At 42.1% G+C, this 23,783-nt stretch overlaps 1 protein-coding gene across 7 annotated transcripts in view; it reads left to right on the top strand.

The window, feature by feature from the left end:
- The first annotated feature begins 272 nt into the window (after positions 1-272).
- The window catches only part of dip2a (disco-interacting protein 2 homolog A), a 79,569-nt gene continuing 56,058 nt past the window's right edge, over positions 273-23,783 (top strand). For 5 of the 7 annotated variants that reach the window (XM_047342535.1, XM_035174166.2, XM_035174165.2 and 2 more), the window contains exon 1: positions 277-813. In XM_047342535.1, coding sequence (XP_047198491.1) covers positions 690-813 — 124 coding nt within the window. In that variant the 5' untranslated portion in view covers positions 277-689. Of the gene's footprint in view, positions 814-23,783 lie in introns of all 7 variants that reach the window. The other 2 variants (XM_035174169.2, XM_035174167.2) reach the window with 2 other exon arrangements.

Here is a 23,783-nt window from a genome sequence, read left to right as displayed (position 1 = left end):
AGCTGAATGTGCAGAGGGCTGATGTAAATATGAAAACTTTATTGTCAGCATAGTTTTACCTTCACTGAGCCACATTACAAAAACAATCCCTCATTGATTTAACCTGTATTTGTTTAACGTGTCAACTGAAACACTAGTTTTTTGGACCTTCACACAATAAACAGCAGCTCTGAGGCTGAGACAGCAGGAGGCGGACACGCTGCACGTGGAGAGGCAGGAGGCCCACGAGCACGCGCAGGGGGTATGTGTGTGTGTGTGTCTCTCGTGAGCGCGCACGGCCTGAGCTGCGGTTGCTATGATGCAACGCCGTGGGAAGCGCGGAGCGAGGAGTTGAATGAGTTCTGTGCACAGTTGAGGAGCAGCAGCCGCCGACTGTGCCCAGGGACACGCAGCGGGACGAGGGGAGACACACACACACACAGCCGGGGCCCGGTGCTCGACATGGAAACCCGCAGCCAGGTGTGTCCGCTAGCACCGCGGCTAACCGTGTCATGACGGCCGGAGACATTTCTCCCACATCTGCGCGACGTTGCAGCGAGACAGGAGCCGCACCAACACCCTGTTCGCCCTCTCCAGCCGAGACCGAGTGAAGAGGAGGTTGTATTTTATCACATCTTCCATCCCTGGTGGTGTTGTCCTCTTCCTCCTCCTCCTCCTCCACCTCACCCAGCGCTTCACACTGGACCACCATGGCAGAGAGGACCTCGACCGGGTTGCTAACGATGATGTTGGAGCCCACGCCGGCTGTCGCGATGACCCTGCCGGCGGAGGTGCGGGAGAAGCTGGCGGAGCTGGAGCTGGAGCTGTCCGAGGGTGAGTTGACAACACAAACAGCTGCACCGCGAGGTTCCAGGAACACACGCTGTTTAAACGGTGTCGTGTGTGTGTGTGTCTGTCTGTGTGTCTGTGTGTGTTTGTGTGTGTTTGTGTGAGACAGCCACCACGACCACCGCCCTTTATCTCGGCATGTTTGAGGACATGTCAGCATCATCACAGCCGCTCTGGGGTTTTTTTCACTACAGCTGAACTTCTGCTGTAGTTTTCTCCTCATCCCTCTGAACTGCTGCAGCTCCGGGGCTTCACACACTAAACTGACCCACACCGGTTAATATGTGCTGTTCTGTCCCTAATGGAGACACGCTGCTCCCATTGGCCTGAAGTTTTACACAGCACACGTCCAGACTCCAAATACCCTGCTGATCAGATGGCTATCTGAGCCGACACACCCATGCTGCTGCTGCCTCTGTTTTCACTCAAGTGTTTCTGGTCTTTTTAAAGTTCATTATAAAAGTAATCAAAATGTTTCCACATAAACAGATTTTTTTGCTTTGAGACCACAGCTGCATAAAAGATCTTGTCTGTAAAACTTTTTCACTGCTGTAACTGGTGATCCAGATGTCATTAGTTTACTGACCATCGAATCAAAAGGTCAGTAGATAAGTTGATTTGCTGTGAAAAATGGCAACGTGGTCAGTTTTGTGTAAGTCAACGGATAACATTATAGGATAGATGTATGTGCAGTTTGGCTGATATTGCTGATCTGTACACGTGTGGTTGTGTGTAGGCACACATGTGTCATGCACAAGTTGCTTGTAGCCTCCGTGTGACCTTCCACTTCCATGAGCTTTGGTATAATAAGAGCCAAGAGTGGCCTTTTCAGCGTGGATATCTTGTATCTCCAGGTTTAGTGCTGGGTAATATGACCAAAAAGATTATCAAACACTTGCTGAACAGTGAAACATTACACAATTCGGAGTAGAACACAATCCCTCATATAATAATCCATGATAGCATTATCCACAATAACGTGTTATATATCTGACTGTACTTCTACAACGCATATGTAATATATATATATATATATATATATATAACTTTTGTTAAATGGCGATAATCATTGTTATTGTTTTATCGCCCAGCCCTAGAGTCTATTCTATTGAAAATAATCAAATCCTCTATCATACTTACCTGCTGAGAGACACACCAAGACATCATATTATGAAACTGTACAATGAGAAAGCAGTGTGCATTGATATGACTTATTATATCTTTTTCCTTGACATTTGTTCAGAGGGACAAATGTGATTATGTTTCTCTTATATTGTAATGTAGCATTTATAGAGCTGAATGTGCAGAACAGATATGTAAATATCAAAGCCGTGTCAACATAGCTTTGCCTCCATGGAACCCCATTTAAATAATCAGTCACTGATTTGCCTGTATTTGTTTTACATGTCAACTGAAACCCGCACACCTTTTTTCATATTTGGTGTCAGAGGGACTTTATCAAACATATCGTCAGACAGCACTACACAGACTTTATTAAACAAATATATTTAGTTTTACGCCTAACCCTTTGTTTAAGCCATTATCAAGTTGTACAATTATACTAATACTAATGAATGACCCACATTTGGTCTGATTAGATTTGGGACATGACCCCAGGGTGTGACCCCATTTCTTGCCAACTCTGGAGAAAATGTCAACCACATAATCTAATAAGTGTCGTCCTACAACTTGAAATACAACCCTCTGTAATCCTGAATCGTTACCCCTGACAAAGTAGGTTCTATTTTCACATGTGTCTTTCATATATATAATTATATCTTCAACCTCGCAGGAAATGATGCATAGATCTTGAAACAATCAGACATATCAATGGTGTTGAGATTGACGATTGTGTATATTTTGGTACTACTTCTTTTTCCCCTTTATGAGAGCCAGACATATGTAGAATTATTCGGCCTTGGTGGAGTTTTGTTCTACTGACTGCCATTCAAGTTATGTTCATTGAATCTTTTCTTTCTCCATGTTGCCTTTGCACGCACCATACCTCGGTTGGGAATAGACCAAAGGTGCACGCTTTGATAAGCACATTAACTGCCACTGAGGCCCCCGAAGGGATGGACATGTTTTCAGGAGCAGCTACCAAACCAATCTATATCTGGCCGGTTTCCTCTTCCTGCTCTCCACATGTCACATCCTGCTATGTTGGAGCTCTGATAGCTGTATCTCCCGGACTCGGTTGCCTTCTGCTTCTCTTTATGGTTTTTCTTCCTCTGACATGCTCTGTTGTCTGTTTGCCCACTGTCTCTCTCTGTGTCTGTCTCCAGGCCCCCCCACCTCCATATTTACTCTATTTTCCAATCAAAGAAGAGACAGTCATTCTCTTTCAGACCAAACAACATCAACATATTTTTTTCACTCTCAAATCCTATTCCTGCATCTCATGGTGAACTCTTCACCTCACGCTGATGCCCTTTGGTTGCTTCCCCCTTTGCATCCTGTCTTGGGATAGAATAGATGACTTGTTTTATTGGAAGGAGATGAGAGCCTGATAATCCCGGAGGTTTTGTACCCTTCTCAATGAACTCTTCTTACAGGGATTTGACGTCAGACACGTCTGTGTTCCACAGAGACACAGCTTAGTTTTTCACTGTGTGTGAGTGTGCAGGAACGCTGTATTATGCATGAGGTTGAGTAGCTGTGTCATGTATGTTATCTTAAGCAGTTTAGCTGAAGCAGCCATTTGATTAATATGAGTTTGAGACCGTCCACAGCTCAGCCCGATAGTGTTCCAGCATCAGCAGCTTAGGCCTGCTGATGTGTGAAATAAACAATCTGGGCTCTCTTATTGTGGTTATAATAAATAGTGTTTCCTCAAGAGATGCTTTTATTTTCAATTTCTCTGGCTGTGTACTTCACTCTACAGTCCTCGGATACATTTTTGTGGTAATGAGAACTTGCAAATCAACCACCCAGTTATTTGACCCAGTCAAGTTATTCTTTCTATGTCACTTGTATTGTGCATTTATTTCTGTCAATAACTCAACTGTTTTTAATTGGTCTATGGCAGGGCTGGGCAACTGACATTTATCCCCTCTCACCAACATAATCTTGCTCATGTCGGTTAATTCTGTTAATACTTTCCCCAATGCGTGCATTCACGAACTGTCGGGTTTCCGAGAACTAACCATTTACAAATTTACAAACCTGGAAAGCAAACTGATGCACTGGGAGATCAGTGACTAAATTAAACTCTGAAAATGTGTTGGAGAAACACTGTCAAAAGAGTGCTGCAGTTGGAGTAAGGAAAACTCATATACAATATAATGTTTGCAGAGATTTTCATTTCTTTTCTGCCTACGAAGGCAGTTCAAGCTTTCAAACCAGATGTTTCAACCTTTTTTCAGTTTTGGAACTTCTGACATTTTTTACTCATTTATAGATAAACATATAGTTTATTATGCAGTTTGATTCACAATGACCAAACAATCGTCATCAGATTCAAACACCGATGATTGGTGCTGAGAAAATTGTGTGACATCACCTTTTTCAGCTGAGCCCCGCCCACTTCAAAACAATGAGAAGAATTAAGAGGAAGAAAAACACACACACAGAAGTCTATCATGTGGAGTAACCACAGCTGTTCCCTCATGTTTTTAGGGCCGTTAATAAGTGCAATTGTCCGGCTAACATGCTGATTCTGCCTTGTGAGACATGCTCCCATGGCTTTTCCCCAAACTATTCTTGTCGACTGAAATCTCCCTCCTACCAAATTCTACGTGTCAGAGTTATTGGAAAGGACCTGTGTTATTTCTCAGCTGACCTGGATGCAGATGAGTGGTGAAACGATGGGGCGTAAAAGGAGGCCAAGAAGATGGATGATCCCCATTATCTCCTGCATGGAGGACAGAGGGAGAAATGGTCTGCTGAGTAATTCATAGGCGGACTCTATCATTCCCTGGTTGTCTTCCCTCCTCCTCTGTTGCTCTCCAAACACTCTGATTGCTAAGTAATTTTTAGTCTGGTGCTTGTGTTTGCTGGGGAACCTGGCGAACCCCTAGTTGGTCATATGTGCTTGTTTTCTCACTTTCAGCAAACATTTACAGAGGAGGAAGGCCGGTTTTTGGTAGTTTAATGGCTGTCAGGCTTCTTTCTGGTTATTTGGATTAATTGTGAAAACAATTGCAGCAGTTTTTTTGGTGTTTGAAAGAAGACCTAGCATAAAAACATGGCTACTGCGTTTTGTTAATGCATGCTGACAAAGCAGTGATAATGTCCAGTCAGTTTAATGAGACACTGTTTTCATTTGTTCTGGTATTTATCCTAGTATCTGCTCCTGAAGCGACCCAATTTCCCCATGGAGATCATTAAAGTTTCACCTTATCTCAGTGATTAGATAAGGTGGAACCTCCCTCACAGAAGACCTAGAGGTAAAGAGGCGGTCAGGCAGTGTGCGCTGGCAAGTGGTAACAGCAGTAATAAGATGGTGATGAATACACTTACACAAGCCTGTCAACCTCTGGCACTGACAGAGGCTTGATGGTGTAATGATCAGTGGTGTGTATCTTATTGCTGTTAATGGTTGTAACCCCACTGTAGCGCCGTATGTTTTTTTTAACCAGGGCTGCAAAGTTAATAGTTGTTGCAGCAAGCAAGTTTGAAGTCCACACACAGCAATTTGATACTCTTACAGTATTTATACAGCACCTAGACCTGTTTATAATAAAAGAAAACCCACTTCCTGATACGCGACCTTTAATTCCTATTTTCATGACACTGACTAACTAACTTTATTTGCTAAAGGCGTCGTTTCCTCAAATATCTTTGCAAACACACCTATTATACCTGAATCATAGTGGTGGTCCTGCTTACGAGGTGGGGGTAGTGGATAGATTTGGTGGCCAATACTTTCCTAAAACTTTCTTTTGGAAAGTATGAGTGTACAGGAAACCCTGGCCCTGGTCCTGGTTGTGGTCCTGACTCAGACCTCTATGTGGTCACTTACTCCCACCACATAAATCACGAAGAAAGAACTTCCAGTGGGCTCACCCAGTGTGAGTTCAAGCCTATTGTTAAGCAAAACCAAGCATTTGACGAATGTACCGTAGAATAACATTGCATTAAGGGCTTTGAGAACATGTAGGATTTCGGGCGATTGCTGAAAGAACTTTGTACGTGGCTGCTGGTTAGCTCTGTAATAGGATCCAACAGAGAAGAATGTTGAGCCTTGGAGCGAGCTAGCAGGTCCCTGTAGCTGCTGCAAAGTCCAGTTCAGAGATAAAGAGACAGCTATGTTGTGCCCCTGCCGTAGTGGAGCAGAGAAGGTGGAGGGTCATAAATATTTCAAGGGTGTGCCTCAGAGTGGAGGAGAGCCTCAGATTCTTGTGCTCCTCTCTTATGCTGCTGCATGTATATGTGCACATGTAAGTGTGTGCATGAGTGGTTTTCAGTGCATTTGCTTTTTTTGGGTTGTGTCTCTTGCTGCTTTGTTGATGTGCTCCTCCCTATTTATACACCACAGAACTGTGTTTCATTTTAATGACACTAATATCCAGAGAGTGCCTGTTATTGTAGTTTCTGTCGGTTTGTTTTCTTTACAGTTCTTCAGCATCCTGTCTCTGCTTTTATTGGAGCCACCATTTTTAATGGATTGCAGTGCAGGAATGTAATATCTAGAAATGTATCTGTTCTTCCATGTGTTTATTGAAGTATGAATACAGAGTAGCATTTCCAACAGCATAGTACTTTTAGTGTCTTTTTTTCTAAAATAGAATTGCTAATATACATTTTCGGTACTCCTTATCACTAAAACTGCAACTAATGAATATGCATTATCAATGGACTGATTGTTTTAATTTATTGAAAAATCTAGTGCAGTGTTTGAAATGTAGTCGTTGCATCTCATTTAGAGGTGATTGGCAATTTGTTACCATTTTATTAATCGACATGCTTTCAAGGTTATCAAAAATATGAATTGATTAAGTTTTGTTTTCAATCCAATATCTGTTATTGCTTTTTTTTTTTTTAAAGCTATTTTTTGCTCTCATAGCATTTCTACATTGTGAAAACATTTTTCAAATTTCCATGGCCGTGCTTTACATCCCTATGGAAGTATTGTCAGAAAGCACTCAAACTTGAGAAATGCTAAAAAAATGTTCCCCCTTTCCTGCATTAATGCCACAAATATGTAACACTGGGGCAGTGTTTTATCACAGTCCAATAATGTGTTAGAAAAACAAATAACGACAAATTATTACTACCCACATTTATTTATCAATTAAATATTGTTTGCTACATTATGTGAAAATATCTGTCAGCTTGTTGTGTGTATTACATTTATTGAAACCCCAGATCATGAAGAAGTCTGTGGCAGGAGCCAATGCTCAATCCTTTTAAAGTTTTAAGAAAAGCTTTTAGAAACTCTCTTTTCCTTGTAGCATTCCCATTCCCAAGTCAAGACACGGCCAGCACATGCAAACTCAGCACGGAAAGACCCCGACCGAAGTGGGATTAGAACCGAGAACCTTTTTGCTGTGATGCGACAGTGCTAATTTCTGCACCACCATGCTGCTTTTTACACTTTAAAGTGTCTTTATTTTCATGGTTGCCAGGTCTGATTTCTGTGCTAGTACATGGCTACACTGTTAACGTCCTTGCAGCAAGCGAGATGTCATGTGCAGTGGCGAGCGGGGCACCATAGCGGGCGCTGATGGCAGGGGGATCTGCTGACCAAACAAGCCACATGCCCCGTTTCAAGGACACATTACAGAGTCTGCGCTACTCTGTGCACCACATTCTTGTGCCCAGCAAGGCTTTTGTTCTGCCTCCATCAACTTTCTGGTGTAAATTCTCTTCTGCCCAGTGCCCACCCACCTGTGTGTGTATCTTTGATTGCTCACCCTATCTGTGACCATCTGGTTGGAGTCGGGGGCTCACCAGCCAACGCCATAGCTCAATCTGGACTATCTGTGAAACACAAAGGCCTCTGTAGATCAGTCTAGATGCTGTGAATTACAAATACAATATATATGACAAATAAAGAGTTGGATCCAAGGGCATGTTTTCTATTATTTATGTTTGCTGCATTAGTACAGTACGCTCACAACATTTGTACTGCAGTGGTTTCAAGGTACAGAGTGATGTGCTTACAGAGGGTGGGAGGGGGTTGCAGGGCTGAGGTCACTGAGCTGTGCAGGGATCTGTTACATGCATTTTATTCAGAGCCCAAGGTGAAAATCCATCAATATTCCTCCATTGTATTTCTTTCTTTCTGCTCATTTCTCTGTTTTATTTAATCTTTCTTTAGTCTTCATGCTTAATATTTGATTTGATTGAACACTGGAATAACATACAGTGTAAGTAGAGGACTTGTCCATGTCATGTCTATAGTGTTAATGTTATATTCTTGTTTGATTTCCATGGAAGTTAGTGGAAAGACAGGACATGGGCAAAGAAAGAACACATAGCATTTTGTCGAAATTGAGTAATTCCATAATAATTTTCCAGTATAATGTAAACCAAGTGATCTGAGAGAAAACTTAACCTCTGTACTTCTTCTTGGCTCTGTGTCCAGCCTTGGGAAAATGTGGCTTGGGACAGGATACTTTGACCAATCACAGGGCAGTTCAGACAGAAGCCGCTCCTATTGGCCCCTCTACCAAGCAGCTGCGCATGCCTGCCCTCAATCAATGGCGTAAAATAGTACAGGAAAGGTCGCTGTTCTAGCATTGCTAACAACTGCCAAAGTAACCTAAAGTAAGGAAGACTTGAGTCTAAAAGAGAGTTGGACAATTAGCACAATAAAACGTGCGTAGATCATATGTCGCGTATGAAGTGAGTGCATCTGCCCTCATCTCTCTCAACAATCAGCTATTTTTCCAGCGATCCCACCTGCTGCAGCTTTAGGGGGAGTGTTTGGCCGAGGTGTTCTACTGAGTTAAAATGTGTTATGATAATTCATTCCAGAAAGGTGGTGTAATGATGTACTGGTCAGTGGAATCAACACTTATTAGCTTCTCTTGACCCTCTACAGCCGGGAGCAAGCAGAGGTCAGCCTGTGCGATGTGACAGGGCAGTGTAGTCCACTGAAGTTAGCTGTAACAGCAGCTGTTCAACAAGCAGTCCTCAGTGAATGTATGGAGGGAGCACTACAGAGGGCTACTTTTAAGAGGTCCTGATGGTTAGCTGTGCTGAAAAAGCTAATGTCGTAATGCAGCTTTACTTAGAATTGATAGGGTAAACCAGAAAATGTGTAGTTTTGATTTTGTTGCCAAGAATGATGCCAGTTACCATGCTGTGACTGTAGTCTAACATCACTAGAAAAAGTTGTTTTGAAACTTACAGCAATGAAACCGAAGAGATGTGTGAGAAGACAATAAACAGGTTTTGAGTTCTTTGTTGGTTCAATCAATGTCGAGGCCTGCTCAGGTGTAATGTGCACATCAAAGACCGACAGCGCGCTTTGTAGCAGCAGCGGGCTGCATTGTGAGCCGTCCTGGTGGAAAACAAACAGAATCAGAAAATGTCTGGAATGTGCCGTGACCTATCAACTTAACCGTGAGGAGAGGGGTTTCCAAATCCCCAACACTGCTGGAGGGCACGACTACACACAACAAACACGCAGATAGCATAGCAGGTTGTCCCAGCCTTTTAAGAGAACAAGGCCAAGTTTCCCTCCTCCCCCCTCCCCCCTCCTCCACCTCATTCCCTTAGGTGTCCCAGTAGAATACGGGAGGGAAGGAACAGAGCAAAACTTTTTTTTTTTTTATGGGGTTAAAGCCAGGCTTTTTTTAGATATAAAACTTAACTTGGCAGACTCGGCTCACATACCAGAAAATATGTTTTCAGCCTGTGTGCTATGACAGCGAACAGACGGTTTAAGATGAGCTCTGCTGCTGTTGCTCTCCAGAGACTTTTCCCAGTGTGTTATTCAGGAGAACCTGGATTGCTAGAAAGAAAGTAGTGACACAAAGCAGGGGCAAGTTAAGACTATGTGTAAAGCTCCCGAGGCATAATTGACAAATTGTGGAGACACTTTCAGCATTTGACAACCAAGAACTTAATGTCTGTTTGAGAGAAGTTGTAAAATAATGTCAGTAATGCTTGGTGCTATACTATTAAGACCTACTTCTCATTTCATCCGACTTTCTTTCCTTTCTGAAGTTTTGTTTAAAGTGTTTGAAGAGGTCTTTTGATCAAACCTAGTCACAGGTTTTTACCAAGCAAATCCCTCATGGCACCTGTGAAGCCTTATATTCTTCTATTATTTTATTCCCCTGTAGCCACGAAAAGATAACTAACACCATGTTAGTCTTTTTTTAACTTGCCATGCTTTCAATGACTTTTTAACGTTGGAGTTACTATCTAAGGAGTTTGCATCCAATCTTCATACCTGAGTAATGATGTATGAATTTGGTTTCACATATGTGAGTTCAAAGTCTAAAGTAATCACTGTGATGTTTTCTCTGGCATTAGCACGAGCACAGATGTTTTTACTGGAGCCTGACCGATATATCGGTTGGCTGGTTTAATCTGCCAATTGGCCTATCACAGATATATTGGTATTGGCATATATGATGTCTGACATGTGCTGATAAAGTTGCTTGGGTTAATTTACAAATGTGAAAATACATTAATAAATTGAAGAGAAAATCTGTGATATCCTGATCCGTGAACAGTTTGTGGCTACTGGAAGCTTTGTTTTAAATATACCCGGTTCTCACTGCATTGAGCAGTTTTGCTGCATGTCAACACAGACGTGGTGAATAACCTTTTTTACACAGTGTTACTTGTGGAATCCCAGGCGCTTGGGGAAGAACAATGACGCAGTTCAAACTTTAAGCGGACCTGTAATCTAATATAACACCACATACACACCCACACACACACATACCCACACCACTTGTCACGTCTTTGTGCTCCAGCTCACAGCATTCTTGCCATAGAGGTCACAGGCCACTGCAGCCTGTGGTTGATGTTTGTGGCTGTGGTGGACTCACCCCATGATGAGGTCATAGTGCAGTTGTTGAATATCAGATGTCCATTCCTCACGTCCCCTCTCCCTTTTGTCTTTGCCCAAGAAGTTCATTAGACAACCAAGTTTAAGAGCCCAACTTTCACAAACTTTCTAAATTCTACTTTACATGAAGCATTTCAGGGAATTAAACACACATTTGTGTTTATGTTTGTGTGTGTATTTGAGTCCTAATATCCAGATTGGTGTGCGTTGATTGTGTGTTCTGTGGTGTTGGGTTTCTGGGTGATTATTTTATCCCTCAGCATAAATCAAGTTGAACAGTGTGCATGTTGCTGCATTTGTACTACAAGGAGGAACCGTTCCCACATTTTACAGCAAAGTCTGGAGGGCTTGTCTTGATGAACTGCTGCATCTCTGTTGCAGTGAACTCAGATATACAGCCTGTGCTGACTACACCCTGTCCATCATGAGGGGAGAGAAACAGTGAAGTCTGAAATGCCAGTGAGTGGCAGATAGTTGCTGAGGCTCTCTTTGTGTGTCATGCTCCTGATGACACACACACTTTCCAAACTTCCTCCTGAAGCGCACCACTGCAGCCTCCAATTCTTAGTGTCGTGTGTGTGTGTGTGTGTGTGTGTGTGTGTGTGTGTGTGTGTGTGTGTGTGTGTGTGTGTGTGTGTGTGTGTGTGTGTGTGTGTGTGTGTGTGTGTGTGTGTGTGTGTGTGTGTGTGTGTGTGTGTGTGTGTGTGTGTGTGCGCCATATGACCTGAAATCAGAAAGCTAACCCATGACAGAGTTGCTGCTTGTCCCCTCTTTGTTTTACTAATTAGATGAGTCAAACTGAATTCAATTTAACTGTTGTCATGGTCGGGCGAGGCCTATATTTAGCCTTCGGGACCAGTGCTTTGATGACCAGGTGACTCCACTTAATGCAAAGAGAGGGGAGTAGTAGAGGAAGATGAGTTCCGGCACCACCGCCACGTTCAATGAAGATCAATAAGGCTAAAATGGAAAGGATTTACACAACAAAGGCTTGCTGTCAATGCAGAGAACACAGCACCAAGTGAATCCTGCAATTCATCCTATTTCCCAGCGTGTACACATCTCTTTGTGCAACTCTCTTGACCATTGAATATCGTGCATTCTGAAACATGTCATTTTTTTATTTTTGCCTTTTGTGATTATATGAATGAAATTCATGTTGTGACCAGACCAAATGTCAAGGAAAGTAGTCATTTTGTGTCTTTCATGTCTTTCACGTCAGCTCCAGGCTTACCATTTGGTCTGTTTTTTTTCAGAGGTTAAAGTCAGTTCTTCCAAGTCAGATCTATAAAGAGTTTTATTTACACGTCTGTGTCCAAGGGGTCAGCTGAAGTAGGAGAAGAAAGGAGGAGGAAGAAAGAAGGAGTGGGAGGCCTGGATTTAAATGTTCTCTCACACAGAAACAGCTGGAGTTTGTCAGACCTTGGGGAAATCAGCATTTGCCAGTTATTCATATTGCATGCTTTTAATCTGCTTGTAGCAGATTTAAATGGTTTACTTTGCCACATAGACACAGAATATCCGCAACAATCACATTAAGATATTTCCAGACTTTCTATTTTAGGGCTGACTTACGTCTGATTATAGTTTTCCCGATGCAGTAAGATTTGAGCTTTAACAATGTTCAAAACCAATGCTAAGAATTAACACTATGTACTCAGCAGCTTTGTATGCTTAAATAATGCATTTACTCTTATGAAACAATCACTGTCTGCATCAAGAAAGGTTTATAGCAGTATGTGCAGTAATTTGTAAGTTGTTCTTTTCAGATCTCGATCCAAACTTGTAGTATTCTTTTTTTCTGTGTCCTTACAGCAACAGTAGAGCTGACACACCTTACTGCCTTAGTTTTACTGTTGGAAATCTCGTGCTTTATTAAAAGCACTACCTGGGTAATGGGTTTTTGTGGCAGAGCATACAACACTAATTTGTATCAATTTTGTTGATACAATCTTTTGGGGTTTTATTCGCTCCTAAAGGATTTTGTAAAGAACTGTACTACTAAAACCAATAATAATAATTGTAACATCTGAATGTATTCAACTTATTGTCGCTTCCATCCTCTTTAAGAGTTGTGTAGATGAACTGTCAGCAGGGCTGTCCTCAAGGCCATGACCTCTGACCCACTGCTACTGATGCTGCATCAGGATGAGTGCGGTATCCCCTGCAAGTCACAGAAGACAAATGATTGGCCAGTGCAGAGCTCCACCAGGGTTACCATCAATCTGCACTTTCTCTTAAGGGCAAAAGGAATGGCCGCCGGCCGGTGGCTGGGGACCAATGCTGCTCCCCCCTATTTGCCCATAGACGATCATCTGGGACCCCTGATCTGCTTTGTGTGTTTGACTTTCGGCAGGCTTTACACACATACTGTACATGTGTATGCACATGAATACACACACACAGATACTCCTTCCCCCTCTCCCTCGTGTCACAGCCGGTTTGTTGAGTTTGTGGGTTTGGCCTCTGGCTTACATGTGTGTGAGGATAAGTGCAAAAGCAGACCTTGTCTGTCTCTCTCTGGAACTGACCATTTATTCTTGTGCCCTTTTTTTTCTATAAGCAGTGGTGGAGGGTCTAGAGCACTGAATGCCTTACTCAGTGAAAAATGCTGTTACAAGACTTAGCCAGGACAAGGGTTTGTTTTTGTCCTGGAATCGGCTCCGCTTGTTTTTGAAGTATCAACTCTCAAGTTAAACCCCACCCAGCAATCCAACACTGGTTCCATAAATAAGGGATATTTTGTCTAGTTTAATGGACTGGTATTTATTAATTGCATTTTTGTAGATGTTTATTTTAAAACAATGGTGTTAAAGAAGTTCATGCATTCCTGCAGTTAGTGCATGACAGACCTTTGGCTAGATCCTCAAGAATGACCACTGATTCCTGAGGTTTGAATTTAGACAATTTACTTCACCACACACATTTAGCTTTCTGCATGAGAACAGTTCACACAGTGTCAGGGTGTTACTTTGAAATACAATATTTTCTGGCACTCGTTATAAAGAATAAACTTTGTACCTCTTTTTCTCCAAGCAGGTTGAAAATAATGCTATGAATCATTTGCACATAGTTGACCCAGGTGTGTTTATATGCAACTTCAGATAATGAAATCCCAAAGGACTTGGAACTTAGAACTCTTTAATTTCCCTTGCAAGGCAGCTTCTTTACCACATTAGCTAACAGAGGGCAGATAAGCCTGCACTATTGTTGGCAGACAGTATCAGCTGGCTAATGTTACTTCGCAAAAGCCACGTGAACAATATCACCACAGCTGACTCTCTTATCTTCCACACGTCCTGGAAAGAATAGCGAACAGCCCTACTGCTGCCTGGTCCGAGGGCTGGCCTCCACTTTGAGTTGTGGGCTTATGTGGAATGCAGGGCTGGAAAAAAGGGATGGGTTTTGTTGAGACATTTCTGAACAACCATGTTATTCAGTTGTTTTCCCCCATGTGTGGGGAAGCAGTGAGAGCTGGCAGACTAACCCCGGGAAGCTGGTGAAATGGCCTGCAGGCTCTTTTGTTTGACAGACGTGAGGAAACAAGTTCCTGTGGTTGCCTCTATTCTGTCTGTCTGTTTGTTTGTTTGTTTGAATGATACAATACAGATCACCTATCATGTGGGATTGTTTACCTGCGTAATGTAAATGAGGGATTTCTCTGAAGGCACAACCCAAATCTTTGAAATAGTTTGTTTGTCAGAATAAAGGTTTACCTACAGTTTAGCTTCAGGAGATGCGTCTCTGAGCCGTGTTATTGCCACTCACTTCTTTTCTTTCTCTCCGTCTCTCACTCTCATTCTCAAAAGAGCATGAGGCTATAACCTTGCATTACCTCAGGCTGGACTCTACTGTATCTTTTCTGGGTTTGTTTTATTTTTTTGTCAGATTCTTCACTGAGAGGCTCATGCAGGGGGGTTTGACCGTTGACAATAACTCTTGAGGTTTCACTGAGGGAGGATATTGATTGAGGAGCAAAGCGAAAGACCAAATGAGGGAGACTCAGGAGTAATGGGAGGCAGTAGGATATTGGGAGCTGCTGAGTGACAGAGTGATAAAGTACATACAGAGGAAAGGATGAGAATCTGAAAGTTTGAATAATAAGAGAGTATCTTCAGCTTGGAAAAAAAACATGCTGCAAGAGGTTTTTATGAGAGAGACAATATAAATTTGTCTCCTGTCAGAGATTTTGTAGCATTTATCATGAAGTACATTTCCCCTTTGATGCCTCTGCGCCGAAGATAGCCAGTGGCTGGATCCATCATGTTTTGGGGTTTTTTACGTCTGTCCGTCCCATTCTTGTGAACATGATGTCTCAAAAATGCCTTGAGGAAAAAATTATCTAATTTGGTACAAAGTTTCACTTGGAATCAAGGATGAACTGATTCGATTTTGGTGGTCGAAGGTCAAAATCACAAAACACATCTTTGCATTGTGAACACAAAATCTCAGGAACCACTCCAGGGAATTCTTTCAATTTGGTACTAACATTCACTCAGATTTATGGATGAATTGATTAGAATTTAGTTTTCAAAGGTCAAAGTCACTGTGACCTTACAAATCACTTTTTTGGTCTTGAATCATTTGCTTTGTGTATGTGTTCTCAGCAAATGAATGTGAATATGACTCATAGGTTCACATGCCCTAGATCCAGCTGAAAGAAAAGGCCCATTTCAATCGTTATCTATCTGTCCCGAAGGTTTTATACAAACCAGCAAGTCCTCTGGTGTCTCACAAGACTGGGTGATCCGTGAGAAAAAAGGGTTGACTTCTTTGTGAAAATGTAATTGTAGTTAATTTACTGTACATTATTATTATTACATTACACAAAGAGGTGTATGTTTTACAGACCAGACGATCAGGTTATGTCAGTGTCTCGTTTTCACCTCAGGTACAGTATGTGCCGTTGAACGAAGATGGGGAAAGATGATGGTCTCAAAGTAATGCTGAGAAGCTAGAAATCTCCTCACTGTAAAATGATCTAGCTGAATAAAATCTCTCAGCTGGGTGGTTGAATTACCACAGCCAGCAGGCATTTGCAGTGGGGTTGTAGATGCGATGTTCATTTGAGATTCGAGGTAGGATTTTTTAACGCTGACATCATTAGAAGACTCAAATGTTAAACTGATACTCTGCCCTCAAAGCTTACATGAAGTAGATCATGTCTACACCAGGGGTTCAACTTTTCTGAAACAGAGACTGAAACCGCGGTACCAAAGTCTGCATATGACAATACAGGACAACAGACCTGCGACACCCCAGTCCTTTGCCACAGCTGCAGGTGCACGAATGACGTATGAACCAAACTGTGATCAATATATCAAGGTCTGAACCAAACCGAGGATTCGTAGGATTGATACATCCCCAGATGACATGAACATCAAAAAGAAAATCATACATTTTTAACAAGCATACAGTATATTTAAGGGGGAAAAGGATGTTGTTTTACATCACACAGAACAAACGTCATCCAATACCTACAGCTGTAAAAAGATGAAATGGGCCAACATCTGTCTGTTTCAGCTTAGCAGGAGATTGATTCATCAATCACATCATATTCTCGCTATGCTCAGTAATCAATCAGAGCAGCACATCGCTATTTGGGGAAAAAAATAAAGCCTTCAGTACTTCTGCAACTTTCGAGACCAAGAGCCATATCAGTAATAATTAAAGAAAAAAACTTTACCGCACCATTCAAGCAATCTTTGAGCTCATGATAAGGCCCTTTTATAAATGACTTCATCCCACCGTTTGGATGTGTTACTGATCAGTCAAGCATCTCGAAGCTGGAACAAGCATTCTTCCTTGTAAAAAGCTGCTTTTCTTCCTCTGCTCACCTCAACAATGCTGCTTAAAAGCTTTCTCGACGCAACGCAAGTGAGTGTGTCTGACTGTGTATGTGTTTGCGTGAACATATATATGTGCTTGCTCAGGCAATTTGATGTTTCTCCTCTGATTTCAAATTGGAATGTGTGTTGCAATGCATTTCCCTTTGCAAGTAAACCACAGTCATGGGTCAGCAATCGCTTCAGTCAGTCACACACTTCCTATATCCCTCACCCTCTCTCTCTCTCTCCACCCCCCACCATCCTCCAAAGAATCATTGCCCTCCTGTCCTCGTTGTTCCTCAGTAGGTAGCAAAGCCCATCTGATTAGCTAATGAGTCAGTGTGCAGATTTATCTTTTAAGATTGCATTGCTTTGTCTTTATAATTAAACAAATCAAGCAAAAGTTGTCGCATTTAAAATAATTTTTCCTCTGGCTAACAGATATAATTTTTCCTCTCAGCCTAGTTTAAATGTTAAAATCCATAGTTCTTCCATTTAGGAAACATGTCATGTTTAATAAAAAAAAAAATTGAGGTGAACATAAGTTAACATACGTTATTCAGACAATAACACTATTATTTATAGGTGAATAGGTTATATAGGTTCCTAAAATATTAAATAATATCAAGATTTGCACAGTGATGCTGAAACAACGAAGTCTGGCTTTATGATCTTTACAGTAGTAAAGGAGACCTATTCCGCTCAAGTTCATAATTTAACGTTTAGTTTTTACCTGAAAATGTTTACTTCTTCTAATGTAAACACATCGCTTTAAATTTCAATTTCCTCTTCCTATTGCTGCAGCTACTCCTTTCAGCCTTTGTCTGAAACACTTGGTTTTAGCTGCTGTGTCTTTAAGACCCCATCCTGATAAAACCCAATCTGCTCTAATTGGCCAGCAGGTCCACTCTGTTGTGATTGGTTAACAGTGTCCAGAGATGAAATGTCAGCGTCGGCTCCGACCTGCCTTTATTAGGGGGCGTGTCTGACTAGCTGCCAGGTGTGCATTATGCAAATGTATGGCATTGTGTTGTCACATGACCAAAATATTGCCCATGATGAGGCATTTCAGGACCAGTGCTTTCTGTTGGGGAAAGGTGCCTCCTTTGCCACGGACTCTGGGCTTTTTAACTTTGCAGAATTTTTACAGGCATAAAAAAAATCTATAACACACAGCAGAGAAGTAAAATCAAACATAATATGTCTCCTTTAACTCCTTTAAATTTGTTCATGGTGTTGCAAGCGTCTTACTACTTAGTCAACCAAAGGAACAGTCCTGAGGCCCCAACAAAACACACAAGTTTCACCCCCAAATGAAATCCCACCTCTTCAAATGCTCGTTGTCTGTGGGTTTGTGAGTAAAGCACATTATTAAATCATTTTTAAACTCTGAGATTCAGTGCCTGCCACTCGCCTCTGAGGTACGGCAGTGCAATTAACTCAGGCTTTGCTGGAAATGAATTTTTCTTACAACATATATTTGGATGGTTGGATCTGCAGGAAAGTCTTTTTGGATGAGGGGTTTGCTCTGAGGTAACCAGTGTAAACAGTGTTATCAGGCAGACCCCAGGAGGAAGTTTCTGTCATCAGCCGAGGGATCAAACCCCTGCTCCCCGTCACGCTGGTATTTCCCATCGCTGGACCCTGGACCCTGTTCCCTTTTGTGAAAGCCGGATATTAGAGAGGTCACGCACTGATGAGCTTGTGTATTTTTTACACATATATTAAAATATCTTCACTGCTTCTAGTGCACAAATAGAAAAAAAGCATTTTTACTGTTGTTTACTTTTTCAATTTTACTTTCAGTTTTAAAGTGATCTTGAAAATCTGTGTGGTTAAAAATAATTTACACTCACATTTTTCTATGAAATCACCATGCTAAAGCAGAGCATCAAATCAAGCTAGAATTTTTTTTTTATTCTTTACACCCCCAGGAACTTCTAAACACTTTCAGCCACTTGTTACTTAACCTCTGACCTTTTGAGTCAGCTATAATTCAGATGTTAACTTTGTAGCTGACCGACTATCCACATGCTAAGGTCATATATGTGACACATGCAGAGCTGTGGGGCCTTTTAGCCTCAGTCAGGGGCCATCAGCTTCAAAAGAGTCTATGGTCTGAGCTTGACCTTTTTCATCCCTCATACACAATTATACCTCCGAGCTGCATTAATCTTAGGCTCGAGCTGGAAAGGTAAAGGCCATCATAGTCACAGATGAGCCGTGGCAGCTTTGCAGTCCCACCAACTCAAGCAGAGGTCAGTGAGGTCACACCTGGTCGGCAGCCTGGCTGTAATGTATCAGCTGAAACGGAGGGAAGCAGCTCGGCATTAGTGTGATTGAATTCTGGGAGAAAGATAAATGGTTTCATTAGCATCAAGACCATAAACTGTGTTGCTGTATCCTCCACTTTAGAGAGCAAAAGAGGACTTACAGTCTCTCCCTCTATCTCTCCTGAGTTTCTTTTTTCATGAGTCACGTACTGTGGCCTAGCTCAAACAAAAGACAGTTTCTCACTTGCAGCTTGAGGAGGTTGAGATGGAGGTTGGCTTTGTGAAAGATTACACAAAGCTATAACTCCCTTCAGGACAGTCATGGACACAGGCCCTAATTTTCTGCAGCTCATCTGAGAGAGAAGTGATGGATAGACGTGAAGACGGCTGGAAGGAAGAGAAATTAGACGAGGACAGGCAGAGAGAAAGAAAGAGGACAGAATGGGGAAACGGGGGAGAGGGAGAAAAAGAGCCCACTGCTCCTCTATTGTTAAAAGTTACACAGAGCGGATCTGCAGCCTTCTTTTACACTGATGTCATCTAAAATATCTGTGACCTCAACCAGCATCGTGCTAAGCAGCATAGCACCAAACGGTATGGTATCCAGTGTTTTTTTTTGTGTGTGGAACCTTTCTCACCATACATGGTCACAGTAAATTATTTATGGACAACAGATAATGAAAGAACGAAGGAACAGAAAATCTTTGTGTGTGCAGTTAATACCAGACCCACTGAGGTCAGCAAATATATTTCAGTTTTAGGGAACTTAAATGTGAAAGGATACGATATGACCTTAGTAACAAAGTTGACAGCGTACAGTGTAGAACCAAGTACAAACCTCTTTGTTTAATTCATGAAGGGATTTAGTCTGAAACCATAAACTGTATATAAAGTTGGACAACATGTCTCCACTTCATGCCACTATCCAGAAATGAATTTGAGCTGAACTACCTATAATGTGGTGGCAACAGTTGTAAACAAATAAACAACAACTCCCATGATCGCACACTGCTTCATGACATCATCAATCCAGGTCTTTTGTCATTGTTGTGATTGAGAGACTCCTACTGGCAGAAGTTACATATTATATGTTCAACTCATTTTCTACATTAAATTGCATATGTGTTAAATACATTTTTTTCAGTGCGCTTCAAGCTAGTTGGCCACGTTGGCTAAAGATGATAATATTTGGTTTCCTTGAAAAAGCATTAAACTCCACCCCCTGATACAGCCTGTGTGATATGAACAAAAGCTCCAGAAAAGCAACACAAACTGACCTTGGTGCTTAGGGTTGAATAAGTTGTAATTTAAATTTAATGGCAGTTTTCCACCCAGGTTTCCAATCATGCAAGTGCTTTTAATCTGAAATTCTAACCCCTGCTGGCAAACACAAACAGCACTGTCTGTGTGTTGTGTTGTAAACAAATGTCGGTAGCGGCAGTTAATTTGTTTTGTGTTTGCCAGTGTCTCGCCAGTCTTTGTGTGTGTGTGTGTGTGTGTGTGTGTGTGTGTGTTGTGTGTGTGTGTGTGTGTGTGTGTGTGTGTGTGTGTGTGTGTGTGTGTGTGTGTGTGTGTGTGTGTGTGTGTGTGTGTGTGTGTGTGTGTGAAGGGGGAGGGTATAGTCTAGTGAGTAGTGGTAGACTGGCCATGACTTCTGTCGCATGTTTCCCGATGGAGGCCTGCACACAACCACACACATATTCTTGTACTTCTGACTTTGTGAGGACACCCATTGGGATAATAAATTCCCTAGCCCCCCCATCACAATTCAATGCCTAACCCTAATTCCAACCATAACCCTGAAAGTAAATCTAATCCCTCAAACCCCCTCGAACCCCTGGCCAAGATGTCCTCATTTTACCAAAATGTCCTCACTCCAGAAGGTCTATGCTCAAAATCCTGGTCCTTACCAGGATTTAAGTAGGTCTACACACACACACACACACACACACACATTGATGCACGTAATCCATTATCTGTGTCTCCTGTCGGTGTATTTTTATCTAGTTTATTTAACTGTTTATTGTATTGCTCTTTCTCTTATTAATCTCAATTCTCTTCTCTCCTCTCCCACCTTCCTACAAACGCCTCTAAACCCTCTATTTTCCTTTTACACTTTTTGTGTCCACACTTCGCCTGTGTCTCTTCCTTCCGCCCTTTTAGACACCCCTCAGTCTTCCTGCCTCTTGTCCGCCCTGCTCTCTGTCCTATTCAAATCAAACTTCCCGTTGTGCTTTATTTAAAAACAAAAGCACTGCAGTTTTTTTGAACCTACAGCAGACTCGTCGGTTATCGCTGCATCACCAGCTCATTGGTCCTTATAAGGAGATGATTCAAAGAGCGCTGGCTACCTCAGAGAGATGTTTAGCTGATGATTTATTGTGATGCCTCCTCCTTTGTCTCATCTCTGGGGTTTGATTTGGCCAGCACATGTAGCACCTTCATGACCTGAGTCAGCATCTGTGTTTATACACTGCTGTCGGGTTGTGTTAAGATCTGGTCACAGGCTGACTATTAAATGCTTGTCATGTCGGAGCTGTGTGGAGAAATGGGAAATGTAGTTCCATTTGAAAACAACAACCTGGACAGTCAGATGAAATGATCAAGTCTGTCAGTGAAGCTGCTCGACTGTGTCCTGTGTCAGAGAGCACGTGTTTACATGAATAATCCTTCCAGCACAATGGATCTGTGTTATCCGTGTCACTCATTGGACCTGGACAGTGTAGTGGAGAGGAGATAATACCAGCTGAGTGGCAACAACTCAGGTTTTAATAGGGATCTATGTGCAGTAAGCCGCTCACTATTTAGGTTATGTCTACATATCATGAAAATCTGGGTGGATTAGGAATTTGAAAAAAAATTATTCTATGTCAATCTTACAGTGTGGGTGTGTGCCCTCATGTCTGTTTATAGAGCATATGTGGTGTGAGAGCAGGAGAATGAGTGCGTGCTCGTGTTGGTCCCTATGGATATTTTGCTATATGTGGCGTAGTGCATGTTTGCATGTATGCACTTGTTTTTTTTGCCCTCCAACACAGAAAGCAACGATGGCGTGACGCGTGTCGGAGGCATTGTAGCGGAGCGAGCAGTGAGCATTGATTGGAAAGTTAGGTGACTGTAAACTCACTCAGCTGGTTCCACTCTCTGCTCGCAGTGGAGATATGAGGACTCCAGCACAAACACACAACCGGGTTCACTGGTTCGCAAAAACAAAAACAACATGATATCAGGAGTCAACGGATGGCAGTTAGGTGGGGGTTTGAAAAAAATATCACACCTCCCAAATACACAGACACACATATAGTATTTTATGTAGATAAGCACAGTAATCTACAGTATATTACATTACATTACATTAGGATCAGTTCAGTGTTTCTTGGAATGAAATACAAGTGTGAAACAAAGGATTAGGGTCTATTACAGATGTGTGTGTGCTGTGTGGCACATTTTTGGTGCGTGCGTGTGTGAAGGGTCCTGCCACCTCACATTCTGCCTCTACAATCTCTGTGTTAAAGGAAGGTGTCGCCTGGTAAACAGCATGTGCAAACAGGCAAGTGGATTTACCTGTGTGTACATGTGCATTAACTGGTCTGTTTGCATTTCCCGCTGTGTGCTTAGTCTGCAAGCATGCACTAAGACATTTGAGAAGGTGCCGTGTGCGTGTGCGTGTGTGCGTGTGTGCGTGCGTGCGTGCGTGCGTGCGTGCGTGCGTGCGTGCGTGCGTGTGTGTGCGTGTGTGTGCGCGCGCGCGATTGTGAGGCATCGTCAGTGTGGCTGGTAGCAGGTGGAGAAACAAGTGGCAGCTGGGACATTTTAAGATTCCCTTTTCTTTTTTTCTTTTGCGGCGGTTGATTTTCTCCACCGCATTTGCTCCAACCAGGACTTTGTTGTGCCGTGATTTGTCTTTAGAGTAAATAATAATATAGCAATTGGATCTTGTCAAGTTTAGAAAGCGTTCATTCAAAGGAGCTGATTTAGTTGAAAATAGCACAAATGTTAATAACGATGCCAGATGTGCGAGATGGTAAATAAATATCAGTACTTCCCCTACTAGTTCATTTGGGGGTTTTTTTCCACGTAAACTATCATTATTTATAATAAGTTATTGCGAATATCATTACAAGTTCCATTTTGCTGGAACCTCAATCATAATAAAAAAAAAAGTGAGTTAATGTTACATGAGCAGTAACCAAATTAGTGTTTGCTATAATGTAAAAGAATGAATATATTATCAGAAAATATTAATTTCCTGCTTATTATATGATTGAATAATTTATATATATCTATTTAAACACAAATTGCGATGGAGTGAAGGTGAACTAAACAGGCAAGTGTTGCCTATAACAACAGGCAACAACTAACAACTTCTCTGTATTTAGAGACCGAGGTCATGTGACTGGAAGAAGAAGAAGAGAAAGAGATGCACAATACAGAGAGACTCGGAAAAAGAGGTAATGGAGGGTTAAAAATAGGCTTACAGGGAGAAGGAGGGAGGGAGTGAAGGCAATAGAGTTGTTTGTTTTCCATGTCAGCCCGTCTGAGGGGATTGCCCCCGTGGGAAAAGACTCCCATATCATCAAAGAGCAGACAGATACTGTACGACTGCCACTTTGTCTCTGCTGCCGTGTTGGATCTCCACCTCTCTTATCTCTAACTGTTTTTCTTTCTCACTTTTTTCTGATGTCTGTCATCATCAGCAGTGATCTGTGAGTGATCTGATACAGATCAAAGCCATCCCCTGGTGTGCTATTTATAGAAAATATTTGCATTATTCTATTCTTCTTCCCTTTTCATGTGATGTTTTTCATGCTCTCTCCCTTTTTTCTCCTCCTCCGTTGACCCTGAGTCAATCAGGGTCACTTGACCTCCCTTCAACCC

Source organism: Hippoglossus stenolepis, chromosome 13 (genome assembly GCF_022539355.2).
Source record: "Hippoglossus stenolepis isolate QCI-W04-F060 chromosome 13, HSTE1.2, whole genome shotgun sequence".
NCBI lineage: Eukaryota > Metazoa > Chordata > Actinopteri > Pleuronectiformes > Pleuronectidae > Hippoglossus > Hippoglossus stenolepis.
This window is presented reverse-complemented; position numbering and strand designations above follow the sequence as displayed.